The sequence below is a fragment of the Protopterus annectens genome, chromosome 16.part0 (genome assembly GCF_019279795.1).
Source record: "Protopterus annectens isolate FY-2018-M chromosome 16.part0, PAN1.0, whole genome shotgun sequence".
NCBI lineage: Eukaryota > Metazoa > Chordata > Ceratodontiformes > Protopteridae > Protopterus > Protopterus annectens.
Genome location: NC_056750.1, coordinates 415,388,404 through 415,408,015, shown reverse-complemented (window position 1 = coordinate 415,408,015; position 19,612 = coordinate 415,388,404). Strand labels below are relative to the sequence as shown.

The window sequence follows — 19,612 nt, the reverse complement described above, 5'->3', positions numbered from 1 at the left end:
GGGGCTTGTACCCTGCAAAAGAGATTTTCATTGTGTACATGTAGTGTAGAATGTTTTCGATGAAATGGCTTTCCATTCAAAAGTACTTTTGGTTTCTTTTTTTCTTTGAAATTTTGTGTTTCAATCAAACATAACAGAATAACCAAACCATAGATATATATGGGTTTATGTCAGCAGACCGAGTTTTCAGAAACTTGAAATTCATATGGTCAAGACCATATGATCGAGTTTCTGAAAACTTGAACTTCAAAAATAACACAAAAATCTACCTTTTTTTTAAAGTTTTTGCAGGGGGGCAAGCCCCCCTAAACCCCCACACCCCTATGCAAATTACACTACAGTGGGGAAAAGGGTAAATTTTCCATTCCTCACTGTACTGTGATCTCCATTCAAAAGGTTTGGGTTTTCAAAAACTCAATCATACGGTCTCGACCATGTAAATTTTAAGTTTGTGAAAACTCGATCATCTGATAGGGACCTATGTATGCACACACACACACACACACACACACACACACACACACACACACACACACACACACACACACACATACACACACACACACACACACACACACACACACACACACACACACACACACACGCATACGCGCGCACACGTGTGTATGTATATATGTATACATATATGCATGTATATGTATAAAATAAAGTAAAACAAAAAACATAAGAAAGCAACATTTAGGCATGAAAATGGGATTTTGAGAACTCAGTAAAGACTGCATGGTTAACAAGCAGAAATACAAAATTAGCAAATGTATATATGACATAGACGTGCATGTATAAATACAAATATTATACTCATATCACAAAGAAGAAAAGTAATTCTTATTTCTATCAGATGCAAGGCTTACTCTGTTAGACACAATCTGTGGCACAGAATGTTATGCATGGCCAAATACACTTTGAAAGTCATCAGTGCTTTTTTGGACTGACATTAACCAGTATAGATTCTAAGAATTTGCATATTATGTAGCTTCTATGGTTTTCCTGCTGCTCTGATCATACTGACAAGTTGATAAATTCCTATTACCTGTTCTCTTCCAGTCTTCCGGAACCTTGCCATCCCATCACTTGTTTAAAATTAGCTGTTATACCAGTGTATGTATTTTACTGAGAATTTTAGAATGAGTTATGTGAAGTTTAAGGGACATTTACTGTGTTGGGAGGTTGGCATAATGGTTAAGGTGTTCACCTTACAAACACAAGGTGCAGGGTTTGGTTCTCACATGGGGTAATTGGCTAGGCTTAAAATGGTCTACAAGGGCAATAAGCTTAGCACTAGCCTAAGAACATGTAAGTTGTGGAGTACTTTAAGTACCCTTACTTCTTTTGCCAGCTGGAAATGGTGAATTTCATTTCATTTTTTATGAGAACCAAATATAGATTTTCATTTAGCAATCTTGCTTTCTTCACCTTCCTCTTCTTCCCATCCGTTTGCTTCACAATTCTTCTTTGTTTTTTCATATCATTAAAATATTTTATCTTCCTACCTGACTGAATTGGCTACCTATCTTCAATCTTTTCTGACTGCCTTTTCTGCTTCCTTCTGTTTTAGTTGGTATTTTCTTCATGTGCCTTTTGTATTGTATTATATTTAACATATGCTGATTATTCCTCCTAACCTCTGAAGATTCCTTATTTGAGAATCAGAGTGTTTCAATGTTTTCCCTTCCTTTTTTGTGTGCATGCCAATCATTAAGCCTTCCCCAACTTTGCAGGGTCAGTCACAGGAGTTGGCTGTACCCTCTTTAGTATCCCGACAATGAGGGCATTTTTCTTTTATGTTCCTAGTCTCTCCCCTTGGGTGGGGGGATATGCGACCCACATAAATGTAGGGGAGATTATGTGTCCTCATACATGTGCATACTTTAGTGTACTTGCTGAAGGACACTAGTGTGTTCATGACTTGGTTAACTAAACTTATGATCCAGGACTGCTCACAGGCATCACTGCTTTAACTCTGATTGCCCTATTCCTCCCTAGAGAGGCACATCCATCCTCGTCACATTAGTTCCAGCAGGTGACAGTACCCCTAATCAAATACATATCACCTGGGCCTTAGTCTAGGCTTTATCCTTTCCACTGATGGAGCGTTTCTCCTTCATCTCTTTCTTTTCCGTAGTTTAAATATTTGTTTCACACAGAGGCTTATTGCTTCTTTGGTAGTATTTTTTATGCATTCTTATTATTTTATTTTATTTATTTATAGTATTTATTTAATAATTCTTATTATTTTCCTTCCCACTTTTATGCCCTTTTGCTAAAACATTGCTTTAGTACTGCTCCATTTAGTCAACGGCTGCCTTATTTAAGTCCAGAATTCTTACTTTAAATTTGCTTGTCTGCAGTTTCTTTGATGATGAACTACACCATAAGTTTACATCTTATGTCAAAGACAGGATCAGAAATGAAAGACTATTTAGATTTTTTCCTACATTTAAAAAAATGAGTTGGATGTCAAAGATGTGTAGCAATATACTACAGGTTGTAGATGGAAAAGTAAGATGAATTGTCATCAGGAATTATTCCTATAAGGGAGATATTTTTACATAACGGTGATAAGACAGTCTGTGACTTTACTACTCCTTCCAGTACCAGGTATGTAAACATCTAGGTTGTGATTTAACAGAAGCTAGACTCTTTGCAGAAGAGCAGTTCAGCAAAATGGATCAGAGGCCATCTCAAGTCATTATCAGCCTTAGTCAGTGGTGTAAGCTCTGGACAAGACACGTAACAAGAATAGTTTAGGATAGTACTGAGACCAATTTATTCATGTTTAATTAGATTATAGTAAAGAGTTACATATAGGTATTTTCATTATGCTAAGCACAGTGTGATGGTCAGAGCTCTGACAGAGATTTGGGAAGGGGGAATTTATAATATGAAAGAAGCTTTATTGAATTAAATATCAGATCTGACACAATTTTGGAGACTTTTCTATCAAGCCTTGAGAAGAAAAAAGGGAAATGTTAAAGGAAGTAATATAAGGTGATAACTAGGTTTCAATAAGCTAAACAACTAATTTGTTCAATGCAGGCCTCAGGCTCACTTGGATTCTTAAATATTATGTGCACGTCAGGTACAAGGCCAGGTGTGGGAAGGACAACAGGGTTATACTGATGGTCTGAATTGTGATCAGGGATTCTTGGTATTGCAGGGAAAGTGAGAAATATATAGATAAGATTTAAGAAGACCAAAGTACCTTTTTTGAGTTTTTTTTTGTTGAAAAGTTTTAGAAAAGCAGTTTGAAAGAAGAGGAAGTGATGATTGAACACCAAAAATGCAGTGTGCATCAATGCAAAGAAAGGGCACCTATACTGGGGAAATTAATAAAAATATTGGTGAAAAAGCAGTATAATCTGAGGCTGTGAAATTCAGAAACTAGTAGGCAGCCATTATAAGCAGATGAAATAGGATGATGCAAGGACTAGGTATGACGAATGAGAACACATGGGATAGAAAGAGAAATGGGGTGGCCAGAGATAAGAAGAGCAGCTGAGTACGAAAGAGACCATAAAGTACAGAATAGGCACAGAGAGTCATAAAGCTCATCTTATAAACAAGGTAAAGAAGAGAGAGAATATTGAGATGGTCTAAACAGACAGTCTTTCCTATGAAAGATCAACGATTCTGTTAAATAATACCACTTATGAGCAATAAACTCTACAAGATTGCTCATCCTAAGTGTGCCTCAACATTAACTAAGTGCTGCTCTCCCAGCAGTCCTCTTCCTCACCCCTTCCTTTCTCTTTCCTTTACTCCGTCTGTTCCCTTTTCTTCGGAATCATTTCTTTTAACAATAATCCGTATGTAAAACATCAGGTGGAGGCACTACTGGTGCTAAAATAAAACAATATAATGCATGGCATATTTAAATAAAACAATATAATGCATGGCATATTTAAATAAAACAATATAATGCATGGCATATTTAAATAAAACAATATAATGCATGGCATATTTAAATAAAACAATATAATGCATGGCATATTTCTTATAGTAACAGTATAAAAGTATGGATATGAGATAATTAAAAGAGTATGCTAGCAGTATCACATTGGTGATAGTGTTTTGTATGTGCAGGAACCATTTCTCACAGTGAAAGGTTCCGCGAGACATGCAGTATATATTCTGTATTTTACCATTTTTGTATAAAAATTACCAGTGTACTGTTTACTATTCTTGTACATTGTGTATAACTTTTCCTACTGGGTCTTTACTGCAAATCAGTACCACTCATTTGGACCTACATAATTAATGAACATAAATAAATAGAAACAAGTGAGAAGCAGTTGTCAAAGACTTAACAATTAAAACACATTTACAAAATATTTTCCGCTATAGTAGTTAAACAAAATTTGGCTACACTGTTAACAAATCACATCCTATAGACCTTTATTTGATTTCTTCATTTGCATCCTATATGATTCTATGAATATCACTTAACATCACATATCACATTTTGTTTCTTATAATCTTACTTAACAGATGAAGAAAAGAGGAGGACAGAAGGAGTGAAGGATGTTAATGAGTTAGTAGATGTACTTTTTTGATGACACATTATTTAATTCCTAGATCACCTTTAGAAATGGCTTTGATTAAATTAAGGTAAAACTAAAGAAGAGCCAGAGAGCTGCACAACCATTACTATGAAAGATGAATTACAAACCTTAGTAACAAGTGGCTTCAAAATCTGTTAGAATAAGTATTAGAACAGGATCAGTATGAGTTTGTTAACTGGAGTGAGAGATCTTCAGATAAAACAAATGCTCAAGGATTAATCTTTTTTTATTAGTAAATCTACTAACTCCTAAGCGTAACAGATATAACCATTACTTTTTTAGCTACTGATATTTCTAAAGTTGTTAACCTACTTATGAATAGAACAAGCCAGGTATCAGGAAAAGGTGCTGCCTACCAATATCATTCAGTTGCGCAGTTACCAAGGTGTATAGCTGATTAGAAGACTACATCTGGTTCATACTTCTGTACTGTAAATTCTGGGAATTAATAAGACGTAGGTTTCAGAAGGTTACACAGCAGGTCCTGTCCACGTATATACTGGATCAGATCTTCAATGGGCATCTTTCATGCTCATTATAGAAAACTACACTATAGAGCAAGCTTTCAGTGGTCAGAGGCAGGAATGTTCTGTGCAGGCTATGTAGTACCTGGGCACTCCTGCTGAAAGGCTCAGGACTGCAGATTCACTACACTGCACACATGTTGGGATGCAGTATTCCACTGCATGTTATTCACAAAAAGCAACATACAGGAAGTTTCCTACCACCTCTGTAATACAAAACATTAGCAGCCCACATAAGTGCACTTATCTCTTCTTCATCTGCTCATCCTGCAGAAACCATGAGGCCATTGCATAATAGCCTGGCATAATCCCATCTGTATTAACATGTGGTAACCAGCATGTTGTTCAGAAGCTTTTCGTTTCATTAATTCTGTAATGCGATAATTTTCCGGGGCATTCTGATTATCAGGTTGGATATCATCCTGCAGTCATTCCCATATGTACAGTCTAACGGCAGGTCTTCAGAAAGAGTGCGTAGAGTCAGAATAGTTACATTCTATGCGAGAGAAGAAACATCTAGAAGACTATTTATATTTGTTTGTTATAGTAGCTCATGGTACTATGACCTTGTTTCTGAACCTAGATCACAACACACAAGTGACATTGTTATAAGCATACCAATGGATGAACACTTTTTAAAATATATTTGAAATACTGATACCTTGCCAGTAAAAAAAAAGTTGAACCAATTTGCACACAAACAAGGAAATAAATGGGTAAATGTTACACTCAGTTTTAAACTTACCAGCATTCCCAGTTTTGAAAAGGAAACACAGCTGATATTGCCTCTGTGGCCATTCAATGTTTTTTCTTTTCCTTCCTTCAGCAAATCCCATATTTTAACAGTATAATCCCAGGACCCAGTGGCCTGCATGGTAACAGAAAGATATTCATTGAGGTATCTGACTGTGACTTCTACAGATACCAAAGCAGTAACAGAAATTACAGTTAATATTGTATGCTCATTATGTAGTCAAGTTTAATACTGTATTGGTATATCTATTTACATTATTATTAAAATAGTGTATAATACTATTGTATTGCAAACGACAGGACTACAAGATGACATCATCCATTTTCTATTACAACTGTCTTCATGTCATAACAGTTATAGCTCCAGAATCGCTCATCTGTTCTGGTGACAGTCATACCTGCAAGATGTTATACTGCACTTTTGTTCTGTGGTGGTAGCCAGGCCTGAAGAGTAATGTACTGTGCTGTCATATTATGGCAGCACTGGAAAAATAGCCAGTGATACTTGCTGCTTATGGGTACTCTGGGCCGAATGACATCATGAAAACTAGGAGCATTACCTGAACAAATGATGCTTACTTCTTTAAAAATGTAACTGAACTGTTATGTTAATCATCGAGTGGGTTTGATAGTCACTATATAAAGTGTTTATTGTTTATCGTTAGGCATTATTTTGTTAACAACCTGATAAAGTCCAGACTGATTAAATGGTTCTAAGTTTTGATAAAATACATTTTATACCATACCTATGGAGTAATGTACAGTTCTGACCTTCTGTGGTATCAGCCAAGCCTACAGGATGGCACACTGTGTTGTATTATGGTGACAGTCATACCTGCAGGATGACATGCTGTGTTGCCATGGCAGTCGCACCTATTGTACTGTAAAGGCAGTTGCATTTACATCTGCTAGATGATGTCCTATGTTGTACTACAGTGGGAATAAGCCACACCTCTGTTTTGTTCTGCTGTGTGTATAGCCACACCTGCAGGATGATACACTATACCATCAATTGTGATAAGAGTCACGTCTATAGGATACAGGATGTGTTGCCTTGTCCTTCTGGCCCCTAACTGACAATTACTGGACCAATGTAATATAGGAAGCCCAGACCAAAATTAGGTCTATGTAACAAGAAATTAAAATAAATCAGTTATATTGCATTTTATCAATAAATAAAACAACATCGAAATTGGAACTGCAAAAGCAGTTATCTTTAAAACTTGATAACTACTACACTTTCGTAAAATGGCATAAAGTTAAGACACTGTGTACTTTAGCTACCACCATGGCAATATATAACAGACTCAGGAAAATAATATATCAGTGAGTGCAGATTTGATCAGAGTATAGGGATTATTCTCCATCACAGGAAGGATGACCCTCTATTATCTCTTAACTATAATTGGCTTAAGGTTTGGTGGTAGGTTAGGCTGCAGGTACAGGTGGAGTTACAGATTTGCAGAAGATGGAAAGCTTAATATGCTAGTCATTACATGAAGTTATTGCTTAGGAATGGTCAATGTAGAAAACTGTGGAAGGTAAGCTTCATTGACATTCCCCTGCTTTACTGTTTCAAGGAGTCTTCTGGAATTGTTTCTGTACTTGGGTTGGCCATTGGGGCAAGATTTGTTTTATTCCCTGCCATACACATGGTGGGGCAGATGCAAGAGTAATATTTTTACATAACTGTAATAGTTATGAAAAAGATAGTATTTCAATAGCATAACACAAGATTAACATCTTTATTTTCTTAGTATTTTAATGTTCTATTTTAAAATATTTTGAAATCTTTATTTTAGGTGTTGCAAGAGATATCACAAGGAACACTAGGTACCCACAAACCCTAGGTATCTGCAAATGTCATCTGTGGAGGAATTTTTGCTATATTTTTCTCCACAGGGTCGGGCTTGATAAGTGCTGAAAGAACTGGGGATATTTGTATCTAATCTGTCTTTGGCTCTTTTGTTTCTATCTGGAAAAGTGTCAACATAGATAAATACAGGAGTCAGCCAGTAAGACTGTGGCACAACATAAATATCCCTTTATAGAGACATCATGAGTTATGCAAATTTTCCCAGAGAAATATGTTTCAGTCCACTGGCTCATAAATCCACAATGGCACATTGGTTATTAGTAACGCACTCAGGCCAAAAACACCATGTTGCATCTGTTTCTATGCTCCTGGTTGAGCCCAATATTTATATCCTGTGTGACTGTGTTTTAAGTTCACTTTATTTGGTACCCAAACCTAAGGTGAATACTTTAGAAATACATCAGAAGCTCATGTTTATACTGTATGTTTGAGAACATGGATACATTTACAATGTATGCAATACTCGATTAGCCCTAATGGGATCAAAACATAACTATAGCTAGTAGAATTTCAGTTGCTGGAGTGAGTGCATCATTACTGAACTGTGTGTCATAGATATGCATGATACCCCAAGTAATATGAGTGTAGAAGCAAATTTAGTACGTTTGTACTACTACAAAGTCACAGTACCTTGGAGTGTTCTTATTCTGAGGTACAGCAACCTCAGCGTTATTGCATAGAAGTAGCAGGATTGTGTTGACCACAGCCTTCCCACGTCAGGGGTGGAGGGGGTATGAATCTTTCCCACAAAATATGCTTTAACGGTATTTAACTGTGTTTCGACATTCATGGTATGTCCTTTGAATTCATATTTTATTTTTCAAAGCTGTAGGACTTATAGGTTTTGCACTTCTGACTGGGAGCCATATGTTAATGTTCATTCATGAGCTGGTGTACTGCAATATTATTTTCTTCAGAGGAAATCTGCATATGATGTTTTTGTAAAGAGAGGATTGCAATGGGTTAGACACGTATCCTCAAGACTGAGACACAGTAAAATAGGGACTGGGGAGGGGTTAATTGATATTACTAGTAGTTTCAGGCCTTGTTGTTTTTGGAAGAGTTAAAAGGAAAAGTAGGCAGGAACCAGTAGGAGGAGAAGAAAAGTGAACAGAACCCCCCCCCCCCCACAAACTGAAAAGTACCCAAACCGTAGTGCACTGGTTTCTCACACTTTTGTTATGATCTCCTATCAGGATCTTTATATTTACTGCTTCAGCAAACCGTATCACTGAATCCATGATTAAAAATAACCAAGGGTACAAAAAGTGAAAGGGTAATTTAAATAAAATACTGTGGCATATTTATAATGTTTTATGGCATCAACCAGTTTTACAATAATAACAGAATGAACCTAAGGGCTTCTAGCAGTTAAAAGCAGTCAGCTGATCTTACATTATTCACATTCAGAGGGTGTGCATGTGTACATGCACATATGTGTGTGTCCGTGTGTGTGTCCATGTGTGTGGGTTTATACATGGAGAGTGTAGGCTCCAATACCCCATGACTAAATAAACTGCAAGTGCTTTTGAAACTGACATGTTGCAAGTCTGATTATAAAACATCACAATCTCCAATGATTCAAAGCAAAACATTTTTGTGAGGGCAGAGAAAGTCCAGAACAGATAAAACTCACAGAAGAACAAAACACTAGTGTGAAAGCAATATTTTCTACCATTGCAGAATGGTGTAATCATCCATTTTGAATCATCTATGGTTATCAAAAATCTCCTTTTAACTTTCAATACTTCTTAAAAGGCTTTACACTATTTGATGACAAAATGTTTTTAGGATTAACTTTTCCTAACTATCATGATTCACTCAGGTAGCAACTGATGCATATTATACCTTAGATATAATTAGGCATAAACTGATATACAGTCCATACCACTGCTAATTTTTATATACTAATTCTGAGATTGTTTTATCTCAGAAAAAGGAGAAATCTCTAAAACACTACAGTCTTAGTATCTTACCAAAAGCACACACACACACACACACACACACACACACACACACACACACACACACACACACACACACACACACACACACACACACACACACAAAATCATAAATTAGCAATTATGTGCAAGACTACTGACTACTGGTGTATTGATTCAAAGTCTGGCATTCATATTTTGTGACCATATATGTTGCAGAAAGGAAATCTACAGTCTAACTTTTATATGCTGGATATTGCAGGGTTACTAGTTTAATTATGTTCGCTTATCATGGGATAAAAGTTTGCAACACCATTGCTCTAGAAAGCTAAATTACAAACAGTATTTTATGCTAAGTGTGGGCAGCAGAAACATTATGATCAGTAATATGACATGAGGGGAAATTTAATGGAGCAAAATTCTCGACTTGAGTGATTCGGAAAACAAATAACATTCGGTATTCTCAGCTTGTAATTGAAACAGTAGAATAGGCTTTTTCTCTGTGTTTACCCTGCAAAAATATCTGTTTGTTAAGTGCATCCCCCAGCTGAAAACTTAAGATACCTTGTGTACGATTTACTCATCAAATGACTGTTGTGCATACTAATTACACCTTATATTATCACATAACAACATGCCAGTACTTAATTAAAAAGTCACACCATATCTATTATGTTAACAGAGCTGCTTCTTTTTTGTGTTTTGTTGATACACAATTAACATTGTTTAGAGTGATTTAGCAATATTCTCATATTTGTTATATACTGTATTTCATCACCATGTACTATTTTTATTTATTATTTATTTTACATTTGTTAACCGGGAGAGTCCGACTGGATACATGTCCATTTTCAGCGGAGGCCCGGGGAGAAAAGCTCCAGGTACATAACAGACATATGAACATTGTTAATGCAAAAAAAGGAAGATAGTTGAGTTCTAAATACAATATAAAGATACATCACATCTTGGGAAAAAAAAAAAAACAATAGCAGCATATAAAAAAAAAAAACATAGGTCAGTTACAAAGGCGAGGCGCCTTGTTAAAAAGCGTTACTAGATACTGAAGTCACAATTTACTTTGTAAAGGAAAACAAGTCTAGTGTATGTTTAATGGAGCAAGATCTTCTCTCATCTGCTGGTTTTCGTTGTATGGGTACCTCCAGAATTCAGTGATGGGAAAAATCTGTCAGTGTTTTAAATACAATGGCAAAACATTCTAAGACATGCAACTAGTAGTCTATGTGCTAATTCTACATACTCATATGCTACATTCTAAAACAGGTAATTTTGTCTATAATATTTGTTCATACTGTGGCTGTACGTTATATAGGGGTTTGCAGTTGCTTCACATATAGGAAAGAAATATAGTAGTCTCTATCATCATCATCTTCTTTCAGCTGTTCCCATTAGGGGTCGCCACAGCGGATCATCTGTTTCCATTTCTTCCTGTCCTCTGCATCTTGCTCTGTCACACCAACCACCTGCATGTCCTCTCTCACCACATCCATAAACCTTATCTTAGGCCTTCCTCTTTTCCTGTTACCTGGTAGCTTCATCCTTAGCATCTTTTTTTGAATATACTCAGCATCCCTCCTCAGCACATGTCCAAACCAATGTAATCTTGCTTCTCTGGCTTTGTCTCCAAACCTTCCAACCTGGGCTGACTCTCTAATATACTTATTCCTAATCCTGTCCACCCTCATCACACCCAGTGCAAATCTTAACATCTTTAACTCTGCCACATCCAGTTCAAACTCCTGCCTTTTTGTCAGTGCCACTGTCTCCAACCCACATAACATAGCTGGTCTCACTACCCTCTTGTAGACCTTCCCTCTATGTGGTTCCTTTTTTATTTCCAAAATCACATTCTGTGATGTCACAGTAAAATCTTGGCAGCCACAAAACAGCAGCAGGACCATCTGTAGCAACAAAATAAACCGTAGTTTATTGGTTTACATGGTAAACAAATTATTCCCAGATCTATGAATTCTTATTTTCGTGTTCAGTATGCTTGTATTTAATTAGCTGTAAATGCTTACATGCTAGTTTGAAGCTGCTCATTTATGTAGTACAGTGAGCCTGGGTGAAGCATGGCAGTTTGGCATAATTAGTTTCTGTTAACACTAAGTCATAGAATAGTGCTTAAACTTATAAGAAGTATATGGAAGTTAAAGATTTTTGATAAGCATATACAGTGATGAATATTCTATTAGACCATTCTGCAAAGGCAGCAAACTTTGCAGGCAAATTTGTGTTTTGTTCTACTGGTAATTTATCTGTTTCACATCTGCTAAACCAAAGGAAGGGGATCTGACCTTAAAATTATTTTGGTGGTTTACTCAACACACAGTGATTTGATTCTGAAGCTCTGAGGTAGTGTTTATTAGGTGTTACACAAGCAGTAATGCCCAACAGTGTGTGTGTTATTGTGCAAATAATGCCCACCCAGGGGTGTTATGAGGCCCAATGTTTATTAGGTGTTACACAAGCAGTAATGCCCAACAGTGTGTGTGTTATTGTGCAAATAATGCCCACCCAGGGGTGTTATGAGGCCCAATGTTTATTAGGTGTTACACAAGCAGTAATGCCCAACAGTGTGTGTGTTATTGTGCAAATAATGCCCATCCAGGGGTGTTATGAGGCCCAATGTTTATTAGGTGTTACACAAGCAGTAATGCCCAACAGGGTGTGTGTTATTGTGTAAATAATGCCCACCCAGGGGTGTTATGAGGCCCAATGCCGCAGGCAAAAGTGCTGCTTAGTGAGCGTGAAATAATGGTGACTGTTATGTTTCTTTCAGTCCGAGTTCCATGGCAGGTTGATATGCTGCAGTGAAGTGGCAGACTCTTTTTTTCAGTAGGCATTACCTGTAGATTAACACCCTGCTGGAGAACATTCATTCTCCAGTCAGGGTGCCAATCTACAGGTCACCCATTCTATAAACTGTGAATAAAGTTATCAGAATAACAAAACCTCTAATGCATTGCATTATTGGTGGATGCATATTTAAAATGTATTGCTCATGTTTTTAACTTAACTTATGCAAAAAAGATGATTGCTTAAATGTTGTGATGCTGTCTCCTCTTTAACGTTCTTCATTTATGTGATCTATTTCCTAATAAAAAGCTTTTGTAAACTTCCTACAGACTGTCCCCCCAAACTTGTACATACTTCTGTCTCAAAACATCATACCACTAGTTGAAAAAACAGCTGAAAAGTGAACTGGAGCTGAAATCTCTTAGACGCATCTTATGCTTCCTATGGACTGTTCCCCCCCAACCTTGTACATTCTGCTGTCTCAAATCATCATACCACTAGTTGAAAAAAACAGCCGAAAGTGCACTAGAGCTGAAAGTACATCTCTGCCCTCATAGGTAGTTAAAACAGCTATGGAAACCAGATAGAGCTGGATAACATATCTGCAAATGTTATGTGGCGTGCACACTTAGCCATGATGGTACCCCAGTGCTCCCCACCCTCCTGCAACTAAACCACAACTAATTTTCTAAGTTTGTGGTCCCCTCTGGCAACTTTGTTAGACAATAAACACTCCATGGCACACAAATATTTTTCAAGATAATCTCCAAGTACTTGAACTATCTATATTCTTTCTACCTTTTTTCAGTCTTCCATGGTCTAGTCAAGGCAAATTAGGCTCTCTCCCACCTCATTCCTTCAGCTACAGTTCTAACAGTAAGGGTTTGCTTTCTCCTTGTGGAAACATAAGGTGTGAGAATACTTCTACTGCTATTGCTTGGGGTCAGTTACTAATATAGGAGGCCACACACAGCCTACCTGTTTGAATCGGGTTGATGACAGTTTTTTATAGTCACAGTCTTCCTGGCCAGGTACTACCCACTCTGTTTGCCCTTGCTCTGCTCGGGCTCACTCCGTTCCCCTCCTCTACCCCTAAATCCGACACACCTCCACTACACCTAAACTTATACCTCACTAGCCACTCCCTGCTTACTCTCAACCAATCACACAACAGCACATCCTCTAGCCACACCTCCTATTTCCTCCTCCCCTCCTTAACATTCATCTCCATCTTCCAAACATCTACAAATGTTATCTTTATACACTATTGTCTGTATTTTCATAATACTCACCTACAATTTAACTTCCTACCACTGTCAATTACAAAACACCTTTTCTACTAATTCAAACCCTCAGCAACAACATCCACTACCACCCAATCTTGTCATTGCACCTAACATTTTCAGCACAACATATATACAATACTTCCCACATAAATACCTCCAACTTTTCCCAAAAACTCAAACATCTGTCACAGATACCAAACTCTTAACCAGGTTCAACAAACTTCTTTTACACTTCTCTTCACAACTATATCTCTCTGGGGATATACATTCTGACCCTGGTCCAGTATGTGCTCAACAGCAAAGCACCAGTACCACACTCTACCACACAACACTGCTATATTATCTTCCCTTAATAGCTCTAATCTCCTCCTTAACATGAATGTCAGCAGCATAGTCAATAAAATACATGACCTACATGCCAGCCTCTCACATCTCACTCTACACCCCTGATGTCACAGTTCTAACAGAAACATGGCTGAAACCTGAAATTTCCAACAATGAAATCCTCCCCCAGGATAAAATTATACACAGATGAGACAGGAAAAATAAGCATGGAAGTGATGTAGCTTTACTGTATAAACAAAACTTAAAGGTATAACTCATGGGACCATGCTTGCCTGTATTCAGCAATATTGAGTTACTATATAGTAAACTTGAATTGAAACATAAGACATATCTAATCATAATAGCCACATATATTCCTCCAGACAATAATCCAATTACAATTGAGGATCTCTTACACTGAATATCACTAACATCCCCTCAGGAAACCATCATAATGGGTGACTTCAGTACTGACTTGTACTCTTATAAGCCCACTAACTATATTAACCTACATGGATTTACCCACGTCATACATTACCTACTAGAGCTGACAAAGTAATCAAAAGGCAATCAGTTCTTGACTGGATTCTCACTAACAAACCTGCCCAAACCTACCAATCAGACTGTCTCCCAGATATCATTAACAATCTCCCTACATACCTAGTCAGACATGATCCCCATCCCCTCAGAAATGTGCAATATGATTAATATGTTTAGAATGAGAGGTTTTGACCAAATTAATATTAGAAGGATGTTGAAAGAAATTTTTAAAAGAATATATTGTCCAGCCTGTTGGTAATAGACATACACAAATATGTAAAGTGAACAATAAGCCTCAACAACAGGAGGATATATATTTTACTACCACATTTAGTAGTTTTAGTGCTACAATAAAAAAAACTACTAATGTATTTTTGGGAGTATATTTTATGTATAAATGATCCATTTGTGGAAAAATTGGGGGCTCCTATTATGTCATTTAGGAGGGGGAGGAACCTCAGAGATTTATTAGTAAAGTCTAAGATGGTAGCCCCTTTAATTAGAATACAACCTAGTATAAAAGAACCAGGGATCATTGGTTGCAGAAAGTGTAAGGCTTGTAATTATATTGTTCAATATTTTAAAAAAAATAATGGTTTGTTGTTTGAAACTAAGAATAGTTTTTGTTGTGGCACTGAGGGTGTTATTTATGCCTTGAGGTGCCCTTGTAATAAATATTACATAGGAGAAACAAAAAGACCATTCAAAATCAGGTTATTAGAACATGTTAGGGACATAGTTAAAAATAGAAAGGAAAGTACAATAGTAGTACACTTCAATGGATTTCATAATGGTAACACTGATGGTTTGAGGGGCACTGTTTTGGAACAAATTGATACATATTGTGATGAAAATGATTAAAAAAATAAATTGCTTTTTAAAGAGTCTGTATATATTTTAAAGTTTGGTACTTTGCTCCCTAAGGAGTTAAATATTGAGATTAATTGGAGATTCTTTGTTTAATATTTTATTGAAGCATACTCTCAACACAGACATTACACATAATTTTTCTTTTTCAGTGTTGCAAGTTTTACAACCTAATGTTAGAGGTGGTGATGTTAAAAACATCACAGAAACAGTAGAGGCTCAATGGATAATAAAAACTAGAGCACACTGTTATCCTGGTCTAAATGACAGGGTTCCTTTGAAACCCATGTTGAAAGGCAGAAGGCATAGGCCCAAATGATATGCTATAGGATATAAATGAATGAGTTCAAATGATGAGGATTTCTTCTATAAGTAAAATAAAAAGATTTTATTGAATTTGATTAATTATGTTTAATTGTATAATTGATGGGTGTATATAGGCAGGTTACTTTCTGTGAATGTTATACTCCTTGAAGGCTTGTGAAGTTGAGACATCAGAGTGTGTTTTACAATAAATATCCTGTGGATTACTTGCTGGTGGTTCTACTTTTGTTCAACTTTGGTGCTTCTACATTGTGGTTTTGCTGTCTCCCAGATATCATTAACTATCTCCCTACATACCTTGTCAGACATGATCCCCATCCCCTCAGAAATTCAGCTTACCATCTAAATCGCTACAAAAACACTTGAATGCCGAAACTTTCAACTCCGTTTTACAAAACTGTGATTGGACCTCTCTAAAAACACTGCCCTTAGACACTGCAGTGCACTACTTCAATATTACAATCCTCAATATACTAAACACATTAGTCCCTTGCTGTAGAACCAGACTAAAATCTAACACCACTCCTTGGCTAACAAGGGACACTAAAAATCTACTCAAATTGCGAGATAAAGCCTGGACACTGTGCCACACTAACAAAAAAAAAAAACAGCTACCTTGAACACTATAGACAACTCAGAAATAAAGCCAAAGCCCAGGTCAAACTAGACAAACGACTTACTATACAGTTCTACAGAAAAAGGACCACAACAATCTTAAAAAATGTTGGTCCGCCATAAATAAGCTCCTGCACCCAGGCAAACCTACTACACCCTCCTCATCATCCAATAACAACAAATACAGCATAGCAGCACAATTTAACTCTTTCTTCACAAATTACATATGCTCACTCGCTAAAGACCACTGTAATATCCTCCCCACAATCCCAACTATACCCACAGACACCAATGACACCTTTTCATTTAAACTTGTTAAAACTTAGACCATAAAAAAGTTACTCTCCAGATTAAAGCCCGCATCTCTGGCAGCCGACAATCTCCCAACAGAATTCCTAGAAATTGCTGCAGACACCATTGCCTATCCTTTGTCCATTCTCATTCTCATTCTCATCTATCACTGAGCAATATATACCTGTAATCTGGAAAATATCCTATGTAATTCCACTGCACAAAGGTGGCACCTCTGTTGAATTATCTAACTACAGACCCATGGCAATCTTATCACCCCCATCCAAAATCCTAGAAAAATCTATCCATACACAGCTGCTAAACTACCTCTTTTCTAATACCCTCCTTACCAGCACTCAGCACGGTTACTGCCCTGATCATAGTGCCACAACAGCCATACTCAGCGTTACCAATACCATCAACCTCCATAGAAATGAAGGGAATCTTGTTTCCTCCATTTTCTTAGAACTATCCAAAGCTTTTGATACTGTTTCTTATCAGAAGCTACTCAATGAACTCTCCTCTCTAAAACTTGTCCAATATGCTGATGACTCTACTGTTATTTGCACTGCATTTACCCTAAAAGAACTCAAAGCAAGAACACAACAGTCGTTTCTTGCTATCAAAGCCTAGTTGTCAGACTTTCAACTAATTCTGAACCCATCCAATACAAAATTCATGTTATTTCACCCCACCATATCACGTGTTCCTGCAATGTCATTCCAAATACTTTCTTCCAACAATACCATAATATCGACCATAGATAAAACAAAATTATTGGGTGTGCTAATAGATGACAAACTGAGAGTTGATATTCAGCTTTTCCAATCTATCAAAAAGACACACTCAAAACTAGGTGCTCTTTACAGACTTAAATTGTTCCTCACAGTCACCACTAGGCAGACTATTGCCAGAACCCACCTACTCTCCACACTGTTATATGCCTCCCAATCTTCACCAATCTAAAGAAAACTGATCTGGTCAAACTTGAAACCTGCTACAATAAAATTGCTAAACTCACCACTAACTCCCCCCACAGATCTCACCATTGCTCTGCCTTACAACAACTAAATTTACTAGAACTACCCCATCAACTAACCTATACCCAACTTCTTACTGCCCACAAACTGGTACACCTAACTGACAAAACTCCTGCCCTTCAAAAATTGTTTCAACCCTATGCCAACTCTAGGGTCCACAGATCCTCAAATAAATCCCTACTACAGGTAACCAAATCCAACAACACAGCCAGGGACTCCCTCTACTCTAACCACCTCTCTAAACTTTGGAACACTATACCACAGGATATCAAAACCACTGGGGACACAACCAAATTTAAAAACTCACTTAGGACCTTCCTCAATAACAAATGGCTTTGCCCATGTTCTATCCCTGACTAAATGTTATGCCCATAGTCTTTAACTAACCAAACCAGTTCCTTTCTATACACATACATATAAATACTTAATCTTATAGATTTATTTCTCACACTTCTTACCCACACCTCATCTTACTATTCTGTTGCCTCACCAATAACACATCTGCCTCTACGCAACTGTTCACTCCTCCCCTCTCTCCTCTTACCCCCTGTTCTGTAGGTTGTTTTAAATAAACCCCTACTACCCTGAACTATAAGTAATGTGACTGCTTGAAATGTAATGCTGTAAGGATGACCAACCACTGTATATCACATGTCATACTAATCTATCTGTGCATCGATGTCTATAGAGTCTTGAGTTGTCTTGAAGCTATAGAAGGATGTTCAAACCAATATAATGTCTAATATGTAACACCAAAATGTAATGTTGTCAAAAGACTGTAGAGCTAATTTTAATTTTAATTTCATGTTGTGAAACGTCTGTGGAGCTTTTCTCCCAGGGAATCCGCTGAAAATGGGTCACATCCCAGTTGGACTTTCCCAGTAAACAAATGTTAAATAAAATAGTAATCTGAATGGCTGTACCTATAAATAATACTCATCTTGGACTTAATGCATAAAAATGATAATCAAATCACCATTGCCTCAGCATTTTCAACTTATTTTCATTGAAATATCCACTCTGCATCATTGTTCTTATGACATCAGGAGATATAGACTCATGTTATACATAGAACAAAGTTTTCAAGCCATTTTGTCATTTTCCTAATTATACATTAACAAAATTACCAAATATTGTCCATTTGGTGCGAAGGCACTGCACTGGATGGCACTTTCATGTCCATAAAATGTCTTCATGTGGTGACCAGACTGAAAATTGAAATAAACTCAGATTAATCATGCATCACTGTGTAAAGAACAAAGGTCTAGGAAGGCTTACTGAATTACTTAGGCAGTAAAAATGAAACCTTATGGATTTCTGCAGGTTTATATACTTACTGGGGACTGAAATTATGAAGTGTGATAGGCTTCTTGAAGAATCTAAGTATATATTTCAGCAGTTACATCATTTGTAGAAACTGTTCATTTTTAGTAGTTACACACAACATTTATGGAAACAGTGTTTATGACAGGAATCATGCTTTGGTTTATAGGAGTGGTTCCCCCCGAGATCTTCTTTCAGCTATCTCCTAAACATATCCTCTAGTCTTATCTCTAGAACCATGTCCAGAGATCCAAAGACAAGGTGCTTTTCTTGATATTCAAAGTCCAGTTTGGCAGTACTTCTACTGGAATAAAAATGTTATTGCTAAATCACTACCAGTAACTCAGTGACTGATAGTTCAGTATTCAATGAGCTCATGAAATGGTACTGATGTTACAGAACACCTGACATCTTTGCCTCCCAGCTTTTTAATTCTTTAACTAAGCATAACTCTGAAGAACCTGAGAGTATGCAGATTTCAGTGGAAGACTGCATGAAGATTAATG

General features: G+C 36.9%; 1 protein-coding gene across 1 annotated transcript in view; it reads right to left on the bottom strand.

Moving 5' to 3' along the window:
- Positions 1-19,612, bottom strand: part of WDR38 (WD repeat domain 38) — a 171,945-nt gene that overhangs the window by 35,500 nt on the left and 116,833 nt on the right. The window contains exons 5-6 of the mRNA XM_044058131.1: positions 18,911-18,991; positions 5,835-5,975 (exon numbers count right to left, since the gene is read on the bottom strand). Coding sequence (XP_043914066.1) covers positions 5,835-5,975; positions 18,911-18,991 — 222 coding nt within the window. The remainder of the gene's footprint in view (positions 1-5,834; positions 5,976-18,910; positions 18,992-19,612) is intronic.